At 48.8% G+C, this 26,650-nt stretch overlaps 1 protein-coding gene across 1 annotated transcript in view; it reads right to left on the bottom strand.

Annotated features, from left to right (window-relative positions):
* LAMB1 (laminin subunit beta 1) overlaps positions 1–23,869 on the bottom strand; it is a 42,493-nt gene extending 18,624 nt beyond the window's left edge. The window contains exons 1-23 of the mRNA XM_051609071.1: positions 23,691–23,869; positions 23,389–23,558; positions 20,894–21,029; positions 18,856–18,929; positions 16,802–16,990; positions 16,631–16,694; positions 15,016–15,218; positions 13,600–13,720; positions 13,188–13,376; positions 12,324–12,503; positions 11,796–11,908; positions 10,764–10,843; positions 8,110–8,245; positions 6,007–6,165; positions 5,093–5,220; positions 4,537–4,660; positions 3,815–4,019; positions 3,514–3,657; positions 3,186–3,417; positions 2,538–2,701; positions 1,804–2,028; positions 607–824; positions 411–507 (exon numbers count right to left, since the gene is read on the bottom strand). Of these exons, the coding sequence (XP_051465031.1) occupies positions 411–507; positions 607–824; positions 1,804–2,028; positions 2,538–2,701; positions 3,186–3,417; positions 3,514–3,657; positions 3,815–4,019; positions 4,537–4,660; positions 5,093–5,220; positions 6,007–6,165; positions 8,110–8,245; positions 10,764–10,843; positions 11,796–11,908; positions 12,324–12,503; positions 13,188–13,376; positions 13,600–13,720; positions 15,016–15,218; positions 16,631–16,694; positions 16,802–16,990; positions 18,856–18,929; positions 20,894–21,029; positions 23,389–23,558; positions 23,691–23,727 (3,388 nt within the window). The 5' untranslated portion in view covers positions 23,728–23,869. The remainder of the gene's footprint in view (positions 1–410; positions 508–606; positions 825–1,803; positions 2,029–2,537; positions 2,702–3,185; positions 3,418–3,513; positions 3,658–3,814; positions 4,020–4,536; positions 4,661–5,092; positions 5,221–6,006; positions 6,166–8,109; positions 8,246–10,763; positions 10,844–11,795; positions 11,909–12,323; positions 12,504–13,187; positions 13,377–13,599; positions 13,721–15,015; positions 15,219–16,630; positions 16,695–16,801; positions 16,991–18,855; positions 18,930–20,893; positions 21,030–23,388; positions 23,559–23,690) is intronic.
* Between the last annotated feature and the right edge of the window lie 2,781 nt (positions 23,870–26,650).

Raw genomic sequence — 26,650 nt, 5'->3', positions numbered from 1 at the left:
GTTTCTATACAGAGACGATTGTTTCTAAATAGGGGTCTGTCCTGGTTTGAACCAGGATGAAGCCAATTTTCCTTTTACTGTTATTTTTTCCTTTTACTGTTATTTTTTCCTTTTACTGTTATTTTTTCCTTCAGTAAGCTCTCTTTTAACCAGGACAGGGTCCAATAAGAAATAAAATGAACAAGGCAAGTGTTGGGCTGGGCTCCTGCTGCACCTACTATCTCAGGAGCCACCAAAGCCCCAGGGATGTACCTTGTCATGCCTTCCTCCCTCCCTCTTTTCCAAGGCTTGTGTGGGCACTGGCAGGGGTGACCAGAGGGGCTGCTCCTGGCACACGGGTGGTGACACCAGGGGCCCACCAGATCATTTCCAAAAGGAGCACATGGAGCAGGCTCCGAGGTTGGACTCACCTTGGCATTCCACATCTGGATCACCCCAAAAGAGCTCCTGGCACTCCCGGCAGGTCCGGCCTCCGAAGCCTGGCATGCAGTGGCACTGCCCCGTGAACTGTCAGAAACAAACCCCAAGAGGAGACGTGACTGCCTCAGCAGCTCCGCCCGGCGCGGGAGCGATGGCGCCAGCGCAGCGAGGCCCGCAGCCGCTCACCTCGTTGCAGGCGGGTCCCAGGGAGCGCGCAGGGTCGCAGCCGCACTGCTGGCAGCCGGCACCGCTGGCGAGCTGCCACGTGTGGGGGGCACAGCGGTCGCAGGTCTGCCCCACCACGCTGGGGAGGCACCGGCACTGCCCCGTGGCTGCCTCGCACCGGCAGTTCTCCGAGTCCTCGCAGTCCTCCCGGACGGTGCCCAGGTAGTTGCAGACGCACTCTGAAAGGGAAGGAGCGCGGTGCCCCAGTGTCAGCCTGCCCCCTCGTTACCGGACTGCCTGGAGTTCATATTTAGCTTATTCTCCAAGTCCCCAGAGGTGCCAGCAGATGCCAGCATGTCCCAGTGCCCATGGCCAGGCCTGGCTGACCCAAGCTGAACAACACCCTGCACTGCAGAGGAGCCCTCCTGATGTCCCAGGCTGGCTACCTCCACGGCTTCTGCCCCAGCACACAGGAGGCGACAGGACCCCTCATCCAAGCAGCTCAGCCTTCCCTCTCCTTTCCTCCCTTTGTACACAACCAAAGCCCAAGCCTGCCTGGCTTCTGCCAGCTGGCTACGGTGGCAGATCTGCTCAGGGCGGCTGATGGTGTACCAAGCACAGCACCCAGCCACCCAGCTGCCCCACTGGGCTGTGTCAGGTGCCAAGGGAGAGGAGGGTCTGCCTCCCCAAGGCCCAGTTTGGCTCCCAGCCATGGCCCTTGCTCCTACTTTCCAGCCACATCTGCAAACAAAAGCCAAACCCACACCCCACCACCCTCATCTCTAGAGAAGAGATAAACAAACCCTTCCAAGAGCTGACAACCTCCAGCAGCAACACGTTGATGCTGGTGCTGTAGTCACATCCAACAACCCAGATGAACATACCCGCCCTTCCTACCAGGAGTTTCAACCCAACCAACCCCTCTCCACGCACCCACCAAGTACCTATGTATCCCAAAACAAACCCATCTCCTGCAAGCGTCTCTTCCTTGCAGCACGTGTAAACGCTGTCCCTGCTCTCAGTCTAATATAAAGGCCTCCCCTCCTGGCCAGGAGCCCCACTGAGCTGCAGTGTAGATGCACACAATTCCAGCTGGAAGCAATGAGGTCTCCCCTCCACCCCAAACACTCCTAGGTAAATTAAAAAGGAGATCATGTGGTCACTGACAGCCCGTGACAACGTCTGGCAGAGGGGCTGTGGCTGTGTCCCCTCACTCACTTCTGCAGTCCTGCTGCAGGGCGCTCCCGTAGTACCCCTCTCTGCAGAGGTGGCAGTTTTCCCCCTCCGTGTGATACAGGCACTTGACACATGTTCCCGTCCTCTTGTCGCAAGCCTCCGGGTCAGTGCTGTCGATGTTGTTGTTGCACTGGCACGGCTGGCAGGCGCCGCCAACCTCATCAGGGCTCCCAAAGAAGCCAGACGCACATTCATCACATCGACTGCCTGTTTGAACAAACAGGCACGGTGGGAATTACCATCATGGACCGCTAGCGTGCAGCCCCGTAAACGGCAGGACTGAGGCAAGGCAATAAAGGCCATTAATGGGGGTGGGCGTTAATTGGATCATGCTCAAAGCAACAGAGACAGTGGCCAGTGAGACTGAAGCAGCTTGGTGCAGGATGGATGGTACTGCTTGGGGTTCCAAGCCACAGTGCTGCAGTCCAGCTGCAAGCATGCTCATCCTTTTGGCTCCACTGCTGTCTCGTCCACTTCTGCCAACCACTGGTCATCCCTCTCCACACTACCAGGGAGGAGGCTCACACTGGTGCTGGCATCACCTGAACAAGCCACTCTGCCCCAGCACCTTTCAAGAGCTGCCAACCTCCAGCAGCAACATGTTGATGCTGGTGCTGTAGTCACATTCAACAACCCATATGAATCCATATGAACAACCCCCCTTCCCACCAGGAGTTTCAACCCAACCAACTCCTCTCCACACACCCACCAAGTACCTATGTATCCCACACTACAGACACACACGACTTGCAGTGTGACTGGATCCTGGTAACAGCCGCTGGCAAACTGGCGTCCGCTCTCAGGGCCATCAGGACAGGGACAGGGGCGGCAGTGGTCACCTGATCCCAGGACGGGGTCTCCGTAGTAGCCAGCCTGGCACCTGCATGATGGGGAACACAGCATGCAGGGACCACAGGCAAGTAGGCTGCAGCCTTGCCATAACTACACTCAGTTTTCCAAACACTGTGAAGAACCAAAGGACAGAAAACATCCTTACTGCTCTCCCGTGCCACTCATGCTACAAGCTGTGTCCACAGAGGTAAATTTGTCTGTCTTATGCCAGTGTAAGAGTAGAAGACCCAAACATCTCAGGAGGCTTGCAACGGAGAAAGCCTCTCTGAAGCCCTGGAGTCTTGCAAAATGCTCTCAGAAGCCTGGGCAGGTGCTGATGGGAGGCACAATCTGCAGGCAGGGAAGAGGGGGTCCCCGCTCCCATCCTCTTCTGGGACCACCAGTGGTGCTCTGGCTCCCAGGATGCAAGGACTTTCCCCTTGGATTCACACCCACTCAAGCACCCAGTGCTGGTGGGGAACAGCTTCTGCATCCATGCTACTGTGAGGGAGGAGAGGGAGCACACAGCGTACCTCTCGCAGTTGTGCCCCGCTGTGTGGTCCCGGCAGCTCAGGCACTCCCCGGTGTAGGGGCTGCAGTCGTCGGCGTGGCCGTTGCAGTGGCAGGGCTGGCAGCTGGGGAAGCCCCAGAAGCCAGGCAGGCAGCGGTCGCACTGCCGCCCGTACACCCCGGGGAAGCAGTGGCACTGGCCCGTCTCCGCGTCGCAGAAGGCGTTGTAAGAGCCTCGGAGGTGGCACTCGCAGGCTGCAAGGAGAGGGAGAGAGGGGCTGCGTCTCCACGGCAAGCCCTACACGCAGGGCCCCAACCCCAGCACAGCCCAGAGCCACAGGTTTAACGTACGTCGGCACCCGCTCGGCCCAAACCCAAAGGTGCCAGGGGCACATCTGTCACACTGCCTTCCAACCACGTTGGGACGACACTGGCACTGCCCTCCGCTGGGGTCGCACACTGAACTCAAAGAGCCCTGGGGGTCACACTGGCATGCTGAAGGGAGAAAAGCATCAAGAGCAGTGAGTATCACGGTACAGGACATGAACCACCTGCCTCACCCCACGCAGACACCTTTCCCGTGCACAGCGCTCTGCCTGCAAGCCCCCTCCAGCTCCCAGACAGTTTACCCTGCAAGGGGGTGGTTACGTACATAACGCCGTCTCGTGTAACAGCGCAGAAATGCTGAATATGATGTTCTTGCAGACATCCGTCATGGGGGTTTTCACAACGCTCCTGCTGTTTTCCAGACACCGGTATCTTTGGAAAGTTTCCCAAGCACTGTTCGTGACCACGTCTTCGCCTGAGCCTCCCACTGTGAATATGTCCAACGATTTGCAGTATGGCATGAGAACGAGCTACAAAACAATTTTACAGTGACAAAGCATCACTATTTTTAAATAGCTGCCAAGAAAATTGTGAAAATTCAGTATTATCCCACTTCCTATCACTCTTTTTTGGCCAAAGAGCAAACAGCCAGACAGAATTTGGATGGGAAATGATGGTATTTCTCTAGTTTTTCAGTGGAATAGTTCTGGTATCTACCAAATTCTAACAATTCAGAAGAAAAAGGTTGACATTGACATTCATGGTATGTGTGACACACATTAGCCTCCCCTAAGAAACTACAGGTCTGTGGAACTAGCTGTAGTCCTGTAGAATATAACTTAGCAGAAAAACAACACACATACTTCGAGAGTGAAAAAACCTATGCTGCTTTACACTGTTCAATTAACATCCGGCTTCTGCAGTAAACAACAACATTGTCAAACACTACTGTGGATTTACACAGATGCATCCCAGAGTAGATGCAAACTTCCAGGCTTTTAAATGTAACTTTTCCACCAAAGCATCCCTGAAATAATTTCTGCTCACAGAGTCAATAAGCGTGTAGGGGCTCTCGGTCTCCGTATCCACTGAGGAGTACTGGGACAGCTCCAGGCGGATGGTGTAATTCAGCCCCTTCTCGAAGCAGACAGGCCGTGGGAGAACAACGTATCTGGATTAGGAACAGGAAACAATTCTTACTTCAAACGTCCAGCACCATAAAGCATTTCAGGTAGCCCTGTAAAGCAATCAAGATAACGGAAAGCAGCCAAGGCCGGCCGGAACAAAAGCTGCAATGTGAAAGAGATGGTTTGGAGGCTTGTGCAGGTCAGAACCGGGAAAGCTTATCGGCAAGGTAAAGAGTCACACCAGTGTTCACTGTGCAAACACTTCCCTCCTCACTCGGTGAACAAAAAGATGAGAAAATGAGAATAAACTTAAAAGCTTTGAGTCTACAGACATAATGTTAAATATGTTTTTATAACCCATTGGAAATGAAATTTTACCCATTTTCATCAGGGCCACAGCAAACTGAAAATGAGGTATTAGTCTGTTCCAATTTTTTACATTTTTTTCTGCTTTTGGCCCTTCCAATTATACTGACCTGGAGCCTGGTGACAGTGAGACGACCTGATTATCATCATCAGGAACTGTGTTGCCACACCGACTACCCGTGGGAATCTTGCCTGGACGTGAGACGGTGATCACAGCTTTTTCCCACTGATCCGGCAACTACAGGGGAAAAAAAGGCTGATGAGCATCAAGCAACGGCTGTAAGGTCCCAGGAGCATCCAGTGCTCAGGCCAGGAAAAGTGCGTGAACAGACAGGGTGGTCACTGTGTTTTGGGGGATGCAACTCCAGCATCAATGGGGCATCTACTGGCTGCAGGTCTGGGCTGAGACAGGGCGAGGCAAGTGCCACTGGGCATCCTTCAGCCTCTCTCCATGATTAGGTTGTTGGCAGCCCCATCTGTGGCACAGCATCAGCAGCAGGTTGGGCAACCTCCTCTCCCTCAACTTCTGGTAACCAGACCTGAGCATTTCACTGCAGTTGACTGCTGCCCATCAATAAGAAGCTGGGGGGACTTCTCTTTTTCCTTCCACCTTGTGAATTATCCACAGTCAAAAACCATCTGCTTACAAACTTGTGGCTGCAGGCACTCACCATCCAAGGTGGACAATTTGTCTCCTAAGGCACGTAGCATTATTTCCACCCACGAGAAGCCTGTCTGTCTGATGCCAAATTTATATTCATATCTGTCCTGATGGGACATGTCACTTTTTAATTTGCTTATTAAACAGGTGCTAAAACAACACAATAATAAACAAAACTGTAAAGCAAACAATACTAGCGACAGTCAAAACCTTCCTGGATTTTCACGTGTGAGACATTTAACTGAGCTTCTGTTCTTGTCTTTGAGTCATGATGAGTCCCTCAAGCGCTGGACTCCTGTCCGTCCTGCACCAGCACATGCAGCACCTGCCAGGAGGCAGCAATGCCCCTACTCACAGACCTACCTGTGGCTCATAGCGGACCACAATATCATACTCCATGGAGTAGGGGATGTTGTCAATGTAGAACTCCAGGTAGGCGCCCTCAGGGACCCTTACAAATCCTATGCCTGTCCAGGACGGTGTGCGCTCCGGTGTGTACTGGCGCTCTATGATGTTTACTCCCTACAGAAACAGAGAACAGAGATTTTATTCCTGATACATTAAATTTGTGAGCCCCACAGAAGCACACAAAGTGGTGACTTCTGCTGGTGGATCACTTCTGGACTGCAGCATCCATCATTTGCATCCCAGAGAACATGAATTCTCTTTTAAACCCATGTGCCTGCAATACCATTGCACTGCTGCTTAACAACATACAAAGAGAAAGAAAGATCTTATGACACTGCACAAATCTTCATCTATTTATCTTTTATAGCGGGGAATTAAATTTAAAAATGCTGTGGATAACTAATCCACCAACTGTGACATCTCTACATTGTAAAGACTTTCACATCACACTTGCAGCAGTAGGATTTACTGCAGCGGCACATAACTGCTCTATTAACTACCTAAGTTGATTGCTAATTCCTGACTACACTAGGCTGCTCCAAACCAAACCACTGCTCAGGATAACATTTGAAAAGCAGACCATGGTCACCACAAGTAGAGTGTCACTAAGTAATAGAAATCCTAATGAAGGACAAATATTTAATAGCCAAATAAATACACAGTCAATTCTTTCAGTCTGAGGTGCCAAGTTTTTAGCTGCTATTCCTTATACAAAGCAAAAAAGAAGAAAAAGGAAACAAAAAATGGGAAGCTTGGTGTTCAAGCTTCCCATTTCAAATATATCTGCATCCTGTAAATTCCTAAGGAAGCTACTTCAGCAGAAAGAGATGCATTGTAAGGAAATGTCTATATATATACATATCACTTCAGGATGTCCCCTCACACTCTTTGAAGAGAGCTTAGCTATAAGTTATTACCCTGTGGCTTTGCACAAAGCGTCATAGCTTTCCAGAAAGGATGGCAGGTGGGACATGAGTGGGGTGTGCAGCTGTGGGGAGAAGGGGGGCTCGGCACCACCTGAAAATCCCCACAAGTCTGTGCCCTGCCTGGGAATTCAGTTTTATTCTGCCACCAGATTTGGGAGAAAGCTTTTCAATACTGACATTTTTTTTTTATTGTTTGTTCTGAAGGCTTCAAAAGGCAAACCAGTAACACATTCCCTTGCTCTGCTGGGCAAGGTGGGTTTTCACGCTGACCTCCTTCAACCCTGAGCCTTGGTGAGGCCTCAGGTATCACATTCTCCAGCCATGCAGACATAAATGCACCAAAACCCCTCCACTGTGGAGCAGCTTCTGCTCTTCGCTGTCTTCCCTCTCTGCAGTTATCCAACAGCAAAAAAATCTCCCTTGCACAAAACTACAAAGTGGCTTCATTTTGCCTGAATAAATAAATTAGGACCAAGTGCCCCAATTGCAGGCAGACAAGGACCTGTGGCTTTAGAGAAACACTTATCTCATCTCCCTGACTCCTTGCTGGAGTAAAAAATAATTGATGTAATCACCTAGCTGATTTGAACGAATTAAAAGCAAGGCTGTGCAGTGGTGAACAGAAAACAACAGAGACCCTGATGTACCATGCCAGAGGGGTAAACAAGCTACAGGCAACCTCAGTTACAAAAAACAGTTTTTTGCACAAGAAACCATGGTTCCAGCCACTATTAGAAGAAATGCTGTTGATGTAGAGAAGCTCTAAAAGCTGTAGCAACACACATAAATGTGTGCTTTGTTCCCTCCTGGTTTTGGAAGTGAGTGCAGTGGGCAGGTACACAGCAGGGTACAGAGAGGGATGCTGACAGAAAAAAAACTGTACAGTCACAATGAAAGAAAAAGGTTTAAAAAGAAAAATGGCATTTTACTCCCCTAAACTACTACATTATTTATCAATAGTAAGGTTGAAGAGCTACAGGTTGACGGTTTTCTGATACAACTCAGTTTTGTGCTTTTCACATTTTAATTGCAAAACACTCAGGGTATAAAACAGATGCTTCCAACACTCAAATGGTGCAACAACTTTCCCACAGATGTCCAGACACACCAGCCCACTGAAACTGCTACTCACAGGACCCAAGTTGGCTTCCTCCGCCTCATAGATGTAATGATCAAGCGAAATGAAGTAATAGCCAGGCTCCACCTGGTTGCACTGACGTCCAAACATGTGGGGCCGGCATTCGCATTGGCCAGATTCACTCGAGCAGCTAAAATGGAAGAGCAATGAATATACACCACGTCTTGACTATGCTGAGACAGTGCTAGAGCTATCTTCTGCTTTCACATCCAAAGTGATGCAGGAGAAGTGTTTCTGGACACAGCTGTATTGAGCCACAAGATGCTCTCAGGCTCTATAGCTGGACCACCTCCACTGCTAAAATGGCAGCACAGTCCTGGGTGCAGTCTTGGCTCAACTCAACTATTGTTCTCCCAAACAACTCCTCGGCTCAGGCTGGAAGCAAGCGTGGGCCAGGGACCATTTCCAGTAAGCGTTTTGCATGTGGTTTCTTCTATTTGGGTGGCTACAGCATTTCATGCTATGGATGCAGGCAGCTCAGCAGTCCTGGGAGAGCTTCATTTGCTACCACAGATGTAGCCAAGAGGCACGTCTGTCCTGCAAGCTCAGAGAACCCTTCGGCTCCAGGCTTGCAGGCCACGCAAGCAGCAGATCTGTTTGCCCATAAATGGGTTCAGGCAAAGCAAGAACACGCATGACCCAGCATGCCCTGGGATATCAAGGTGCTCTTGGATGCTGCAAAGCACATCCAAAGAGGTCGCCCACCAGCAGCTACCCAGAAGGGAAAACCATTCCTGGCTTCTTTAAAGTAGGACAGACATAGCCAAAGATGTGGGAGCCATCACTGGGGAATGCAGGTCTGTCCAGGGTTATATACAGCAGCTCCACTTCCTCCATAATAAGCCATTTTCTTTTCTTGACACAGCTCTATCCCTAAACTGCCTTTCAGTAGGTTTATTGTCCCCAGAGAGTCCACCCCACATTATGAAGAACCCTCAGGTGGGGTATACTTGTGCATGTGCCCAGGCACACTTTTTTATAGGCAGGTTTATTAGTCCACCAAAAGATGCCCCTTTCCTTATACTCAACTTGAAGTTAGAAACATTTTCAAAAGTCAAAATCTCCAGACTTCTCAAGCCCCCATTCTAAGCGTAAACTTCAACTGAAACAATTTTTGAAATGGCAGGTTCACTTCAGCACTCACTTTGTGGTGCCAGAAGTGCCCATGCTCACCCAGATGGGGAGCTGAAGCTCTCCCCTCTGGGAATGATAATGACTCCACCACCTGGGATACAGCGTGGGGATGAATTTTGGGTGAGGTGCAGCTGCCCCAGGCGCTGCATCCCACACCCTGAACAGGAGCCAAGAGGTGGCAATTCAGCAGCTGAGGAGAAGAGCCCTGGGGAGGGCAAAGTTCCTCTTTCCCGCTGACGTTAGAGAGCAAAGCCGGGAGCTGGAGATGGGCTTCATGGCTTTCCTGCAGCTGGAGGAGAGCACAGCTGCTCCCTGCCCCGACAGGACACTGCATCTCCCCTCCCCGCCTGGTTTTGCAATCACTGGGCTCAGCGCATGGGAAACAGGCTGCAAAGCCCTTCTGGGCCACAGCCAAGCTGTACCCCTAACCCCTGGCTGTCTGGGGGAGCCGTTACGAGCTGTGTGGTGTAACCAATCCACATGCAGGGAGTGAGCATGGAGGAGAGAATAAACACTAATGACCACACTGCTGTCTGCCAAGGGGTAATAATTCACTCAGAAGTGGAGGGAAGAGACAGCCCAAGGGACGTTCCCACGGCAATCCCAGCCACAGATGGGGTGTCCACAGGCTGAGATGACCTACAGGAGTCATACAAGGACCAGTCCCACACTTCCTTGGTCTGGTCCTGTAGGCTCTGGCAGTAAACAGTTCATGCATCCCCTTGAGAAACTTCTATGGCTTTAGACAGAAGTGGGACATTTCACAGTGCTTGTGCAAGGAAGGGGAGAAAAAAAAAAGGAGCAAAGGAACATGCTGTTGTTGAAAAGCCTGGGGTTGGACACATACATAACACACAGAAAACTGCTCTGGTTGGAGCAGTAGTCTGGCTACCTCTGACTGGGCATTTTAGCCAGGACTTTCCATGCTCTTACTGACGGATACATCTTCAAAACCTACACTTTCCTCTGAAAAATCTCCACCTCTCCAATGGGCACTTCCAGGTCCACATCCCACCCCACACAGCACCACCAAGGCAATGCTGCGGGGCCGTGCAGTTAGTGCATTTCCCCAGAGCAGGTGGACTGACACACAGACTGGCCAAAGGGACAAACTGGGAGCAAACCATGAACCCGCCTGATGACCCACGTCACTGCTCAATTCTTGTTTTCATCCTGTGACAGCAAAGCTTTGACACAGACTACATGCCAGATTATGGCCACGATAGAGCTCAACCCTGGCTCCTACCCTGGCTAACCAAAGGCAGAGCTACACTAAAAAAGAGTTTTACATATTCACCTACACCCATGGCACAAATGGAGGCTGCGCAGCATGGAAAAGACATTGATGCCTCCATCAATCTTTGCTGCAGTCAAGACCTGCCACTTTCTAGAGCAGAAGAATGGTCCCAAACACTCTCCTCCAGAGCACACTGAGCCCTGGATGTTGTGGCTGCAAATGAAGCGAAACCCACTGGTGTAAATGATTACAGGAGAGAAACTGGGCTGAGACTCACTTGTTGTTCAGGGCTCCTCCCTGGTCGCAGTCACACGGCCGACATCCATCCATGTCATTGCTCAGGCCCCAGTGCTCGGGCTGCAGGAGGAAACATCACCAGCACTGTAACCCGGAGCCAATTTAACCTCATCTACCCCACAACCACCAACACAACCTCCCCACCTGCTCTCTTCCACTTTGTTTTGACCATCTCAAGGGCTTGAGCAAAAACCCTACATCTTTCCACCTAGCTTTAAAAGCAAGATCCAGGAGGACCCAAGCTCGAAGACCTCACTCCTACTGCACCGTCTACACCAGTTGGGCTCTCCATCCATGAAGGGCTTGGAAAATCACAGCCCAGTACATCAACCTGCAGTGGAGAGCAGCACATGGGACATTGTGTGGGGCACTACCCTTGCAGGGCTGCTACTCTGCTACTTTGGGGTTGAACTACATGATCTCTAGAGTTCCCTTCCAACTCTGACAATTACGTGAACTTGCTTGTTAGAGAGACAGACAGACTTACTATATTTTCCATGTAGTTTATTGTTGGGTAAGACAGACTGTCAGTGTTTACACAAACACATCTACTTATCTGACAGTGTTTCTCTCTAACACTCCAGCACACAGAAACACTATATGAAAATGTACACATGTGAAATAATCTCTGCCTAAGATAATGGCCTGTATAGAAAGCAATTTTTCTTTTGTAACACTGCTTCTCTGACTATTTTGCCTTTCAACCCAGCAAGGGCTCCAGCAGAACTGCCCCAGATCCTTCATTTTCACAGAGCAACTGCAACAGATATCCTAATGGCTCATTCCTTATGGTCCCAGGAATTAATTTCCAGATGCTCTTGTCTGCCTTTAGGTGCCTCCAAGCTCTCTGTAACATGGCTCCTGACATTCCAAGGTGCCCACTCCAGCCTGAATGCCAGGCGTCCGCTCGCAGGCAGGCAGAGATGGCAGCCAGCACCTTGGTTCGTGCTTCCAGCACACCAGCCCTCCCCACACCAGCATCTTCCCATTTATTTTATGGTAAACTACTTACCAGGCAGTGATTGCACTGCTTTCCTGTCACCAGGCGCTTACAATAGCAGTTTCCTGTCTCTGAATCACAAGGATTCCCCCCGGGATGGGTACCCAGAGGATTACATGCACAAGCTAGATTGGGAAATACAAATAGGCCGGTCAAAACACAGGATTGAAGTTACATTTTAGGCAGTATCCAACTTTAAATATTTACATTAAAGCTTCCCCAAAATTCCCCATGACAGAGATTAATTGCAGATTTTGCCCACCAGCTGTCCCAGTAAAACTTCCCTTGTTTAGGGACTTGAAATTCAAAACAAATAAGGAGGATTCTGCTATCTGCAGTGCATGCACTGGGGAACAGAGTTTTAAGAGTGGGCGGGCCCCAAGCTTATGGCAAATCTACAAGAATGTTTTTTCCTTTAGCAAAAACATGAAACAAAGAGGGGAAAAAAAAACCCTCACCCCACAAACCAACTTCTCCCAGCTCTAACAGCTCCTCAAAGACCCTTTGATCACACATAAAGGAACATATGTTTTTACTCACACTGACAACCGTCTCGGTCATCAGCACTCAGACCGTAGAAACCTTCCTTGCAGAGGTCACAACGCTCCCCTTCAACAAACAATTTACATCGGCACTGGCCAGCAATGAGGCCAGTGGAGAAATCTGTGTAGCGATCGCAGATGCCACCGTTTTCAGAGCCAGCTGGGTCACAGTTGCAAGCTAAGAAGGAAGAATTGCACCTTGTTTTATTATCTGCTACAAAAGAAAAGGCCTAATCTTACAGCAAACGATTTAAACTCCGCTGCTCTGTGGAGTGTATCATTCCTGCAAGCGTCAGACATGGCACGGGTTGAACGCATAATGACCAGATAAACTTCCAGATTCTCAAAGAGAAAACAAAACCCAGCCAGACTTGCTCAAGATCTCCATGACAACCATCTTCCCTCCAGGATCTTTGCTTGGGAGCACAGCACTGGCCAAAAGAAGATGGAAGGTAAATTCTAAATTCTCTGGGGATTCTCTACAACTGCCTGATAGGCAGCTCTAATGAGGTGGGGGTCAGTCTCTTCTCCCACATAACCAGTGATAGGATGAGAGGAACTGGCCTCAAGTTGCACTAGGGCAGGTTCAGACTGGATATTAGGAAAAACTTGCTTACTGAAAGAGTGGTCAGGCATTGGAACAGGCTGCTCAGGGAAGTGGTGGACTCACCATCCCTGGAGATGTTAAAAAAAAACGTGGACATGGCACTTCAGGACATGGTTTAGTTGGCATGGTGGTGTTGATAGTTGGTCTTGATGATCTTAGAGGTCTTTTCCAACCTTAATGATTCTATGAAAGCCCTGGGAGACATGGCCAGGATGCCACGGCCATTCCCACTTTGAGGAGCAGGGCTGCACTTACGCTCACAGACATCAGGGTCCCGCAGATCCCTCTCCGGGTGCTGGAAGTAGAAGGGCTTGCACTGCTCGCAGTTGCGTCCCACAGTGTTGTGCTGGCAGTCGTCACACACCCCCCCACTGGTGTTCCCCGTCGTCATGTACACTGCCATGTCGAAGTGGCACTGGCTGGAGTGGCCATTGCAGTTGCACTCTGTGGCATGGACATGAAGCAAAGTAAGAGTTTGATCCCAGGGGAGACGAAAGTTTGCAGAAAAGACACAACAGAGGCAACCAAAGAACACATGCAGGACTATGTGTATATATATATATATACATACATACATACACACACATGTATATATAGTCACAAGTTCCCAAGGAAGAGCATGTAAAGCTCACACCAGACTCCAGATCTGCATTTCACTCAAACTCACTTTTGCATGCGTTACTATTGCGGCCTTCAGCAGGTCGCCAGGGTAAGTCATGGTAGAAATCCAAACACTGCTCACAGTTTAACCCTTTGGTGTTATGTCTGCACATACAGTGTCCGTGGACCTGTCATTAAAAAAAAATAATAAATAAATAAGTATATAGTTGGCTATAAAAGAGGAAGGGAAAAAAAACCACGCTCCAAATAACGCAAAATACAGCTAGCACATAATGGATGTACTTTTGCAGACTCTAACACATGTAACTGCACGTAAGAGGATGTAAAGGTCCACAGGAGTGTTCTTTACCTGCCAGGGTAAGAATGTCATCATACAGGCTTATTCTGTCCTTACTGGAACTAATGCCTGAATAAACACTTTCAGAATGAACAAGGAGAGCACAGTTCCACCTAAATAATTGCAAAAGCCTATTGGACCAAGAAGTTAGCTGTTTATTAGCTGTTAATTAGCTATTAACATGCATCTACTCACTTCAGCAATCACTAGCCCAGCACTTTCTTTCCAGTTCTACCTTGGTTCTCAAAGCAAAGTTAACAGATGCTTTAGATGGCTTTTGTCCACCAACCTGACTTTGCTTTCCAACATGCACACAAGGAGCACTAATCAGACCAACAGCGATTGTGTGGCAGCTGCTGCCTTAGATGATGGACACTACAAGCACTGGAGCCATGGTTTTAAAGTCAAAGCCAGTCTTGCTGCTGCCCAGATGGAGACACTCATGGAAATTGGAGGGCAACAGAGAATATCTGCTTGTCAGCATCCCACGGCCCCCGAGGCAACCCACCCGGCCTCCCCATATGCCTCCACATTTTCATCCAGTTAATAACTCACTCATTAACAAGGGTGCTATTAGAGCTTGTCAGGTAAAAATCAAGGGAAAAACAAGAACCCAGCAGTGATATGGCACTCATGCAGCAGTGTACAACCAGGCAGCAGGATTTTCCTCCAGAGCCTGCTGTTAATTAGGGCTACAGCCTTCACTTCTTAGCTGCTAAGGACAGATACAAATGCAGGTCATGCTTGATTCACGAAGGTGTTTCATCCTTTGATCTCTCTATTCACTTCAATTTTAATGTAACCAAGTCGACTCACATGTCCATCTCTGGCCCCATACAGTTACTTCTCCCTTCCTGCATTCCTGCCTTTTAATTTCATCAGCTCTTTAACATAATTAGGAAAGGAATGCTAAAACAATTTTCACCTAACCTGAGCTCCCTGAGCTTGATTAACATTAATAATGACAGATATGTTTGCTGAGGAGGAACAGTTTTAACAGTTTTCTCATTTGAAAATTAAGGGTGGGGAGTCAGGGGGCAGAGTGTCACCTTTAAATTTGTGTTTAAATCACTTAGAAGAGGCAGAGTCAGGAACAGCTTTATGCAGAAAAGTGTGAATACTTACCATTCCCTCTACTTCTTCATTAAGGCCATCCACTGGTGCGCACTCGCTGGCGTGTCCGTAGCAGAAACAGTTCCCACGAACCACCATATCATAGATGGCATAGTAGTACTTCTCCCTGATCTCCATCCTCGAGTCCAAGAGATTATCTCCCAGCGTGTGTAGCTTGACAAATCTGACTCTCAGATTTGTGATCTTCAATAGGTCTGCAGGGGACACGAAAAAACCCTCCATTTTGGAATTATTCACTAGATGCTGTCTTGAATGGGAGGAAGCCAGGAGTGAATTCCCAAGCACACTCCCTATGGGCAGATTTCATTTTGGCTCTTACATACTACACATCACATCACTTCATACTCTCTCTCTCTCAAAAAAAAATATATTATTTTATGAGGGGTTGATCACCATAAAAGTTAGTTTGAGCTTAATTAAAAATAGTCTGTTTTACTGTAGGTACACACAGGCACAAACACAAACATTAAAGGCACAGGCAGCAGCACCACGGGGGAGTTACTGGTTCTTTGGGATTTTAAAACATAAGATTAAGGAACTGTTAACAAGTGGACCAAGACCTTAAGAGTTAATAGCCTTTCAGAAAAAATCTTTGTTGGAACAAGACACAAATATATTCCTTCTTTCTTATATGCCCAACTTTCCTAGCAAATATCATTAGTCACATTTTGCTGAAAGAAGCAACACCCCCTCACTGACCAAATACAAAGAAGTTCTCATGGCACATAATCCATGAGAAGACAATATTGCAATAATTAATTCAGTACACATGTTCACTTTGATATTAGGAATCCTCTGTAATTTCTTAGTGCCTTCACTCTAGGCTTGAAAAAGTACTTCAAGTCCATGAAAACTGACTATCTCTCATAGTTTCCTTTTTGACTGATAGAGAAACTAGAAGACTCTTCTACTTCAGGTATTTTCTTCTGCTCCAGTTAACTTTACATTTAAGAACAGGAACAGAAACTGAGAATGAATTTTAAATTGGAGGTCAAGTTTATGGCCACGTGCTGCAGTTCCCTTACTCAGTCTAGATGTTCCACCAGGCTTCTTTCTGAGGCATGGACCTGTCTACCTTTGCAGTCCTGGATTGACATGATCATTCACGAATGCTAGTAACTTGTGTTTTACAGCTGCATCTGTGTGGTCCAGCCACATGGTGCTACCAAGGCCAACTGCTCCAGAGGTGTGCTTTGGGCGTTCCAAAAATTAAAATGCAGCCCCCTTGGTTTTAGCTAGAAATGCAAAATTCTGTAAGTACTTTGTAGTTCTGTTTCTTTGCTTTCTGAACACTGTACAATTATGGGATCATGCTCCAAGGTTTCCATCAGTAATTGTGTGTATTTGGGGGAGGGAGGCCTTTAATGAAAATTATTCCCTGATCAATTAAGAAAAGGACCAAGTACAATGACATGTAAGAGCAGCCACTTGAGCAGGCAACACTGATCATTATTTCCCAGCCATACTACAAATCTATTCATAGGACTTCAAAACTGTTATCAGGCCTAAGGCATGACTTTATTTGAGGCTTACTGCTCTTTTGATTCGTAGGTAAATAAATACAGAAATGCTTTCAAATGAGCCTGGAAGGTAACTGTGTACATACTTTGAATCCGTGGACTGTAAGGATCTTCAATTCGAAAAGCAGGATCTAAAACACGATATATAACCTGGAGAAAAATGGTACAACAGAAGATTCAGCTTTAAAAATAAGAGAATCCAAATTAGCATGGAAGAAGTCTATACACCAGACATATTGGAAAAAACCCCCACTGACCTCTCCCTCTGTTGAAGGTTCAATGTCGGAGTATCGGGAGTCACAAATTATATCATCCACTTTCTTCATGGGTCCAGTTGAAATCCCAGGAAATGAGCTCTCACAGTCATATGCAAAATATCGATACACTTGCCATGTTTCTCCAAAATCAGATGATCTCTCTATCAGCATTGCAGCAGGACGGAATGTCTAACAGTAAGAACACCAAAAGAGATTTTATTTGGTTAATTGTTACTGGCATTTGAGCTCTTTTAGGTGTGTGTGATGCGTATGTCTGGATTTTAATCTCTTTCCCTGCATTATTTCCAATAATTGGAATGATTGGAAATATTTTTCTGCTCATATCCCAGTTTCTGCTCAGAGGCAGATCTTTGCAACAGCACACATCAAAACACTGACACCCACTTAGTGGCCAAGTGCTTAAACACACTTACAATAAATAAGCAAATTTTGAAGATTTTTAAAATTCCAAATCCTTTCTTAAAACTGGGGGTTAAAAAAAGGCTTTACGGAGACAAAAGGCTTTTTCCACTGCTTCTGGAAAGCAGAACAGCCTTCTTCTTTCCCGTACCTCCTTGCCTAACCCTCTGTACCTAACTGGCCTCCTCTCCTGCCTTAGGGATCAGAGGCCACTTTCAGTGCTTCCCTTCCACCTCTGATGCCCAGAAGTTCTTGCTGAGCTGTGACCTCTGATGCTCAGAAAAGCCCTACGACTGTCCACCTCTCCTTGTCTGACCACACTATCTTTCACAGCTTCTCTGCCACCCAGTGTCAGCCACCCTCTGTGCTGCTTTAAGAAAACCTTCTTATTTAGGGAGACTGAGCCGTTCAGTTTCATCCACTCTTGCTGCTACTCCAGCTGGCTTTGCCCAGACTCAGGCAGGCTGCATTTGCTTCACAAAAACCATCACCCTTACCTACAAAATTCAACTCCAGAACAACTAGCTAATGAGATTTTTAAAAGATTTGTAATCTCTCTGACCTAAAAATTTCATGTTTCAATTTATGAGCTGCATTTCAAAACGCAGACATTAATGTAACACCCAGCTTGCACCTACCAAGAAAAAACAACAGTCTCTTCATTAGTTTTATGAGTTCAGAGGAGGCCCTCCAAAAGCCAAGCACAAAAGCATTCAGTCACAGCTGGAAAGAAATCTTCTTTCTGCTTCCTGGCTGAAAATATCACCCAAACTACAAACTGGTATCTCACGCAACAAAAAATGTAGCAACCCAGAGGCAAGGCGCCTCAAATGTCTACTACACAAAAAGGTCAACAAATCCACATCTAAACTATCTTTCCCCAGCAGTCTTCCTCCTGACAGCAGTCCAAGCCCAGTGGTACCATGGCACTATGGCCATAGCACCCACACAGGGTCAGGGATCTCTCAGGGGCCAGCAGAAAGAACCACCTTCCACCTCCACCACCACCTCGAGGCAGGGTAAGAAACAAAAGCCAACACCACAGGAAAGAGGAACCAGCTCTCCTAGAAAGCTGACGAGTGAAAATTAAGAGATTAAATTTATCTACATGCAAAGAGCAGGGATTTGGCCCTGCATGAACTGCAGCTGAGAGCTGCCACTAGCGCTTGCCTGCAATTTAGGATGTACAGGACATAATCTGCTATTCCAGAACATCTGTTTGTAAAGAAACAAAGACACTTTGTGTACAGATGTTCCTTCTTCCTGAAGACCTTTCTGTTTGCCAAATGAAAACTGATACCATGGCCAGTTTTTTTTTTAACAAGAAGAATCTCTGCTACTACATGATTTAGCTAATGATCTTCTAGGACACAACCACGAGAGAGACACCAACACAAATCCCAGCTTCAGTATGACTTCTTCTGCAGCCTCATTGCAGTTCCAACACAGCTCAAGCCACAAGTCACAACTCAAACTTCCTGTGCGACTTCAGCAGGAGTTAATAAGGGTTCACAGCTCTAAAAACTCTGGCAAAGTAGCTCAGACAAAGCCCAAGTCCCAAATATCAAATAGTACTATGAGATCTCATATTTCCTTGTGTTTTGGGGTTTAGGGTATGGCCGTGGCTTCCTTACCTTGAAGGTCATAATGAGATGAGTGAAATGAAACTCGGCCTCCAGATTCAGCTGGATAGTTACGTTTTCCAAACCTGCAGGGGCAAAGAAAAAAGCAGTGCAGCAAGCAAGGACTTTAATCAGCCTCTACATCTAAATTCTGCCAAAGGTCTTCGCTCCAGTGGTGGAGAGACTCTTTCTTTACCACTTGGCTCTGTTGTCAAAAAGGGACATGAGGGTTAGCGTGTTACTAAGGTGTGGAGGAGACACCAAGGACCTGCTGAAGAGTCTATCACAAATGGGATTCCTGAGCATCATCTGCACCAAACACGCTGCACCCAAAGCATGAGCCTGCACTGCCATTACTCCAGACTGCGTAACACAGCCAGCTTCACTGGGTGTAGGTAAGGATGGGGGCTCCTGTCGGCTGGATCCTGGCACTGAAGTGCCCAGTGGCTGGTACGACTGGGGATGCTGAGCCCAGACCAGCATGGTGACCCCATGCTGTCCTCACACACTGCAGCCCATCTGGCAGCACCAGAGCCACAAGCTTCTGTGGCCTTAACACCCCAAGTCTCACCGATGCCTGGTGAGAGCCATTTCCCACCTTTCTCCACTCACTCTGGACTCTTCCTGTCCATCCAGATGCAGGAACAGTTCCTAAACAATCTGTTTTTGAAATATTCCTACAGTAACTACGACAGCCACGCTTTGCAACCATGAGGGCTAGGAAAGATTATCCAAACTCTGTTGGACAACTATCTACAGGCCAAGGACTCTACTCAGAAAGGAAGAAAAACAGTTACAAATACTGCTTTGTCATGTGAAAAGACCTCTCAAAACAGCTGGATACTAATTATACTGTAGTTAGAAATTAAAAAAAAAAAAATAAAGCAAGATTTACAGAGAAGAGAAAGAGTAAGAAATTAGAATAATAAACAAAGTGCTTAAATTTTCTACTAGCTGTAATTTTATGTGGAGAGTGCAGCAATGGACCCTCTGCTGCATGCCTGAATAGAAAAAAACATGGACTGGACAGAAAGAATCATTTGTTTTTTATTGTTAAAGGACATTTTCATGACCTTATGAGCTAAGAACATCTCTGTGTGAAAGCTGCCAAGCCTGTTGCAAAAAACATGAATTATTTGGAATGCTAGAAGAGAGCTGCTGGAGACGAGCAGCTTACTAGTCTGATCAGAACAGTCAAAAAAGGTTTTAGTGAAAGCCCGTCTTTACCAGGCAGCAGAAGTGTTACAAATATTGCCATTTTATTTTAATACACAGTAAGACAGCCACTGCCAGTGCATTTGCAGAAGTCCCATGCTGCCCAGCTGGCTTTAAGGCTTCAGGGTAGGATGCTGTTTGAGAAACCTCACTACCCTGTTTTGTGTAGGAAGGCACGCCAGCAGCATGAGCAGAGAAGTAACAAGGGCAGAGGAACAGAAAAAAAATAATATAAATGAAAGCCACCAAACTAACACGCCTTTTTTTTTTTTTTTTTTTTAACTAGCTGGCTCGTTCATTTTGCTGTTTAGCACATGGATGCAGGAATCCAGGGAGCTCAGGAGGGGGAAAGCAGATTGCAGGGTTTTGCTCTCCAGGGGGAGGCAGGCAGGGAGGCGGGAGGTCTGCGGGCGGCCCCCGGCTCCACGCCCAAACCTCCTCCTTCCACAGCCTCCCTCCAGGCCAGCAGCTCGGGGAAGCCCTGGCTGCTTCCTTGGCAGCACAGTCCCGGGATATTTACTCCTGGAAGGCTGCTCCGATCCCGCTGCCCAAACATTAGGGAGATCTGGAGCCAGTGTGGGAAACTTTGCTCTTTAAGAAAGGATTCTCGCAAAGTGGTGGGACTCCCAGGAGGTCTGATGGAGCTTCCTTATGGATTAAGAACTGCTCCAGGGCAAACAAAAGCAGCCGGTTTTACTCAGCCCTCCTCGAACAGCAGGATCCCTCACAAAGCAGTAACACCAGGCCAGAGATAACAGCAAACCCGCAGGTACCCTTAACAAAAGGAGAGAAAGCAGCTCCCAGCCTGGAAATGGCTCCAGGAAAAACCTCATACCATTTTCAGACTGCCACCAGAGCTTCAGGCGATTTGGAGCAAACGTGGTGACCACATTTTCAATGCGATGACTGTCAGGATTGAGAGTATCATGGAAGGGATTCTCAGAGTCACATATGAAACATTTTTTGTCCTCCTGAAACAACAAAACAATCAGCATCACTGATTTTATCCGCAGGGCAATAGTTGTTTCCTGCAGATAAGTGCATTTTCCATACATATCACATTCCATTCATTTTGCCTGCAGGAGTCATCAAAGGTATTTTTTTTGTTGAAATGATAAGTGTATTTACCTTTATGAATTAATGAAAATTGCCAAATGGAAAATATGCCAGGAATTCCATAAACTTTATTTTTAGGAGAACTATGTCCTCTATTGAAATTTCAGTTTCAGGAAATCTCTTCCAGCACACATATTCCAGCATAAAGTAGAATCAAAGGCAGCATCTACAGAAAATTGCTGAACTGCTTCTGTACAAATGTTCACATGCAAAATTATGTTATTAACAACTTCTGTGAAATAACATTGGCTTTTGGGACCTTGCCTGGGGATAAAAGTTATTTGCATTAGGGATACCTCTGGTGAGGCTCAATACACGTCAAGGGTCCATCAGTGATTTAGTGACCAGGGTCCTTCCAGCACGGGGTTGACTTTGCTCTGAATCCAGATTTTCTCACTCCTATCTAAACCTTGCATCTTCACCTCCCACTGCAATCCCAAACGATGCACATAAATCCAGTTTGCACAAATAAGGTGTGCCCATGAAAAACTGGTTGGGTGCAAGTCTGGCACTTGGGAAAGCTGGACACTTCTTCACCAGGACAAAAAACCATCATGACTATTACTAAGAACGCTATTTTTACATTGTCCCAGGGCCTAAAACCACTACATTCCAACTTTGCAAGGTAGTATGCAAACCAAACCAAAAGGAAGGGTTCCTGCCCAAACCAGCTCAGAGTTTGCCAGACTGGAGGGAGCAAAGGAGAAAAGCTCATCATGCCATAGTGAGGGAGCCCCAGCACACCAGCAACTCATCACTGTCAAAAGCTACACAGGCATGATTCCTCCAGCAGTTTATAGAGACAAATGCGGTGCTTTATCAGCCAAGAATGTGTGAGCTGGCAGGTCTGTGGCACACAGACTTTCCATTTCAGTGATTCCAGCTTCAGCGGCTCCTCCCAAGCTCAGCACTTTTCCTCCATGAGCCCCTGGAGATTCCTCCTGGAAAGAGCACAGCACAAGCAGGGGTCCTGAGGAAAACATCCCCCCCTGCTCACACCATGTTCCTCTACCCCAGCACCACAGCCCCTACCTCATGCCATGACTTACTCCTTTACCCACCCAGCTCAAATTGTGGAAGGGTCAATCCTGCCAAGTGTTCAGCATGGCCAAGCCCCATGTTATTAAGAGGATACTCAGCATCTTCCTGCATCTGCAGCCCAGCTTCAACACCACCTTATGGCTCCAAAATAGCCAGAGACTTCCTAAATGCTGAACCAGGCCTATGAGACTAGGAATAAGGGCACACATGAACTCCTGAAGCCATGCTTTTTACCATGTCATTTCATTTTTTGAGACAAGAAAACATAGTGAAGTACCTTTGTTGTTTTGTTCTACCCAGGATGCTGATGTTGTTAAAGAAATCCTGTTACAGATGATCCTGACATACACCAGAACTGCTCCAGAAAAGCTAAACCCCACCTTATATCAAGTATTAACTCTAGCAGATGGAGCAGTACAGTAAAACTAAAGGTGGGGTGAGATTTGGTAACCTCAGGGAACAAATGGGCCAAGTCTCACAGCTCCTCAGGCAGGGCTCCTCCTGCTTCCGTGGTTTTCCCTCCAAGTGCCAGAATCCGGCCCTATTGTCTCTGCAGTAATTCGGCCGAAGATTATCCTCTTACTTTCAGTTCAATGGAGTCCCACTTATAACTCATATTTTATTCTTCTCCACCATCTCTTCTGTCTCTGAATTTTTATTTCTGGTGAGTTGCTTCTGGCTTAAATAGCTTTGTGTTTTCCACCAGATGTGCCAGACAACTTTATTTGCATCCTTTCCCTTGGAGACCATACAAATGTAATTACATTATGGGAACAGAAGCAAAAACACTACCCGGGTCCTACAGACCACTCTCAATCAGGAAACTGTCTAGACGGCTCCAAGTAGGTCTGAAAATGAAGTATTAATTAAACTCACTGCCACACAGTCCTCTTTATTAACCTTGCTGAGGAAAGGGGGGTCGGGAGCCGAAAGCAGCGAGGGCTTCCCTGGACCCGTCCCGCACAGGGGTACGATGCTGCCCCCACGGAGACGCGTGCCCGCACCTCCCTCCCGCAGGTAGCGGCTTGTCCCGCCTCGCCAGCCGCGGGGATGCCCGCGGGCGTCCGCCCCCTCTGCCCCCTCGCTCCGCGATGCCCAGCCCCGCCACCGAGCGCCGAGCCCCGCGGCCAGCCGGGGCGCCCGCGTGTGCTGCCCCCGCGTCGAGGCGCTCACCTGGAGGTGGCTGACGATGCAGTAGGGCTCGGGCTGGCGGAGGCCGCAGGTGGAGGAGGCGGAGAGGCGGGCAGCGCGGCCGATGAGCAGGTCGCCGGTGGCCGGGTAGCAGCTGCCCTCGGCGCAGCCGTAGCTGTACTCGGGCTCCTGTGCCGCCGCGAAGCAAAGCGCTGCGCGGCCGCGAAGGTAAAGAGAGATGAGAGTGAGAAGCGGTGCGCGGTCAGGCTGGGTGCCTCGAGCCGTCGCAGGGGCTGGCCCAGCCCGCCGTGCCCCGACGGCGGCGGGAACGGGGCGGGAGTTACCGAGGCAGCAGCAGAGGTAGAGCGAGAGGCGGCCCATGGCGGCGGCGGGCACCGGCGGCACTCGACGGGACGGGACAGTGCGGGACTCCGGCTACCCCTCCACACCGCCACCGAAAGCTGCAGCTCCGGCTGCTCCACGCAGGCGCCGCAGCTCCCCGCGCCTCCCGGGGAGCGGCTCCGAGCCGCCCGGCGCCCCCGGCCCTCCCCCTCCTCCGCCCTACCGCCCCCGCGGGGCCGGGCCGGGCCGGGCCGCCCCCCGACGTCCCCTTCGCCCCGGCCCCCGCCCCAGGGCGTCCCGGCCCCGTCTCAGCGCCAGGCCTGGGGGAGGGGCGGGGAAGCTGCCGCTGTCGAGGAAGGGCAGCCCAGCCGGGGTTGGGGGAGCGGCCCGGGGAAGGGGAGGCAGTCCCCGCTCCAAGTGGGGAGCTCGGATGGGGAGCAGGGGGACTCCAGCCCCTGGTAGCACAAGTTGCGCCCTTCCCGCTGCTCCCCAGCTTTGGGAGCGGGCTCTGGGCAGAGTGCAGCAACCGGTGGCGGGGGTCACCGACTGGGCGACCCCTCTCGATGCTCATGTCTGTGAGGAAGCAATGCAGGAATGGTGTTTTTAACCCAATCCTGCCTTCTGCTTGGGGTGCTGGGAGGGATGGAGCGTACCCGTGCTGCGAGGTCTGCCACCCCGCGAAGGGCCAGGGGGTTGGCAGCCGATGCGTGCGAGGGTCAACAGCCCCGAATCGCCTGCTGCTCTGGTGCCAACACAGGTGGTTGGCGAGTGCCGTTCCTGGGGATGATGGCCACGCTGCCATCAGTGGCTGGGTCAGGTCCTGGCACGGGCAGAGGGCCCCGCTGAGCCGGGGCTGGGCACTGCTGGGCTGTTCCTCGTTCCCTGGGAGCAGGCGGTGCTGCTGCCTTCCCCGGGGCATCGGGGCTGCTGCGAGGGGTGAACGGCCGTGCCTGAGCTGCCCCTGCGCTCCCGGCCTCCCTGGGCTGTCGGGAGGACACGGGCTTTGGCGGCTGCGTCCCCGCAGCACCGTGGGGAAAGGGTTACTGGTAAATAAACGCCGGGAGCGGGTACAGAGGGAGACGTTTGAAAAACGCGGCCCCAGCTGGGCAGAGTGTGACAGATGCCTGGGTTTATATACCCGAGTTTTCTTGCACACGTGCAACACGTAAACTCGAGTAGATCTTTACCAGGTACCAGTGTCCCTCAAGAACACTTTGCCCTCGCTATTTACAGTGCTGGGGTGGACGTGGTCTGTCCCAGCAAACCCTGCCGGGGTAGGTAAATATGTTCATTCTCATTTTACAGATGGGTAAGCAGAAACAGAGAGATACCAAGTGACTTGCCCTAAAGGTTAAACACCAGGTCTGAAACATAACCCGGGACTCCTGACTGAAGAACTCGTGGGGCTGTTTCATTAAAGATATCCAGGAAATTAAACCATTTTAAACTAACAGGCCAGGTATTGTAATTCTAAACCTCTCCTGCAATGTGGTCTTCTAAATTCACAAAACTAATTCAGTTTCAGAATCCTGTCATGACATCACAGACCAGCTTTGTTTTTAAAGCTTCAATGCAACCAATATTTTTGTCCCACTAACAGGAAACATTTTACTCTGCTGCAGTTAGAAACTGCCCCAGTCCAAGGCAGACAGGCAGGGCCATTCTGCAGCATCACTGTGTGCAGGGATTGAACTTTTTATTGCTACTGGATTGTTTTCTGTCCCAGACTTTTTCACCTTCTATTGAAGTTTTCTCCTTTTTTTTTTCTTCCCTGTCTCATAACCTTGTAGAAGTCCTATCCTCCCCTAAACCTAAAAGGGGCTAAAGTTGCCCTCTGGAGCTCCTTGCCACGGACAACGTGACAATGCACAGCATTCCAGCCTGGGGGTGACCCTGTATGTACCAGGAAGGAGTTGGGGTCACAGTGGTGACCAGTCACCATGTGTGGGGAGTACAGCCACAGACTGGGGTGGTGTCTGTCACCTCTAACCATGGTCCCCCTTCCGAGGTGACTGAGACTATCAGCATTCTCTGCATGGGTCATTAGGTGGAATGACCTTGTTCCTGTCCATCCCTCTCCACAGTGATCACGAGCAATAGGTAATGGGAGTATTTTAACTGGATTGATTCTTCAAATGATAAAAATTCAGTCTCATGTCGTGTCCTGTCCTTGTGGTTGGTGAAATGGCTTTACAGTCTTGGGGGTCTGTTTGTCCTGGGTTGGAGGTCTTCTTGAGGAACCAAAGTTCAGAGTTTGACCTCTGTGGGACCCCCTTGATCACACATTTTCTTGTAACCCTGTAGTGTGGAATGCCTAGCATTGTTGAATAGATATTTTTTTATTAAATGTATCTTTGGTTATATGTGGTCTTGGTTAAATGTTGTTTGTATTTTGGTGAATGCCACTGAAATAAAAATGCCCTACAGCAAGATAGTGATTTCAGTAGTTTTTTCAACCAAAACTTTTGTGAAGCCATTTATGTCCACAACTAAGAGAGCCGGGGGAACAAAATCCAGGTTTTTTTATTCCAGATACAGCACTTTCCCACAAATTAACTTTGCAAAAACATTTTAATGGTTTTTGCACCACTTCCAGTGGGGAATGCTGCACAGTTATAAACCTGGGGAGCTGTCACAAAATGGATTTGGTGTCCTGTAGCTGCTGGTCCTGTCGGGTCTGCTCTTTGTGTGTCTGAGCATGCTTGGAGGCAGGCAGGGGAGCTCAGACTCCACGCTGATTTTCTTCTTCCTGTTTCCGCTTTTCTTACAGTGATTTCTGTTTCCCCCCATGGATACATCTCCCCTCCAGGCCACAACTGCCTTGTGTTTACAGACTTCTCATCCTCGCAGCTTGTCTAAACCCACACGGCAACTCTCACAGCCAGCAGTGGATTTTAGGAGGAAAGTCTCTTTCAACTTTCTGCTTGTGAATTCCGATTTTTTAAAGCTATGAATAAAGTAA

Source organism: Apus apus, chromosome 1 (genome assembly GCF_020740795.1).
Source record: "Apus apus isolate bApuApu2 chromosome 1, bApuApu2.pri.cur, whole genome shotgun sequence".
NCBI lineage: Eukaryota > Metazoa > Chordata > Aves > Apodiformes > Apodidae > Apus > Apus apus.
Note: the sequence above shows the minus strand (reverse complement) of the source record. Positions and strands in the feature narration are given on the sequence as shown.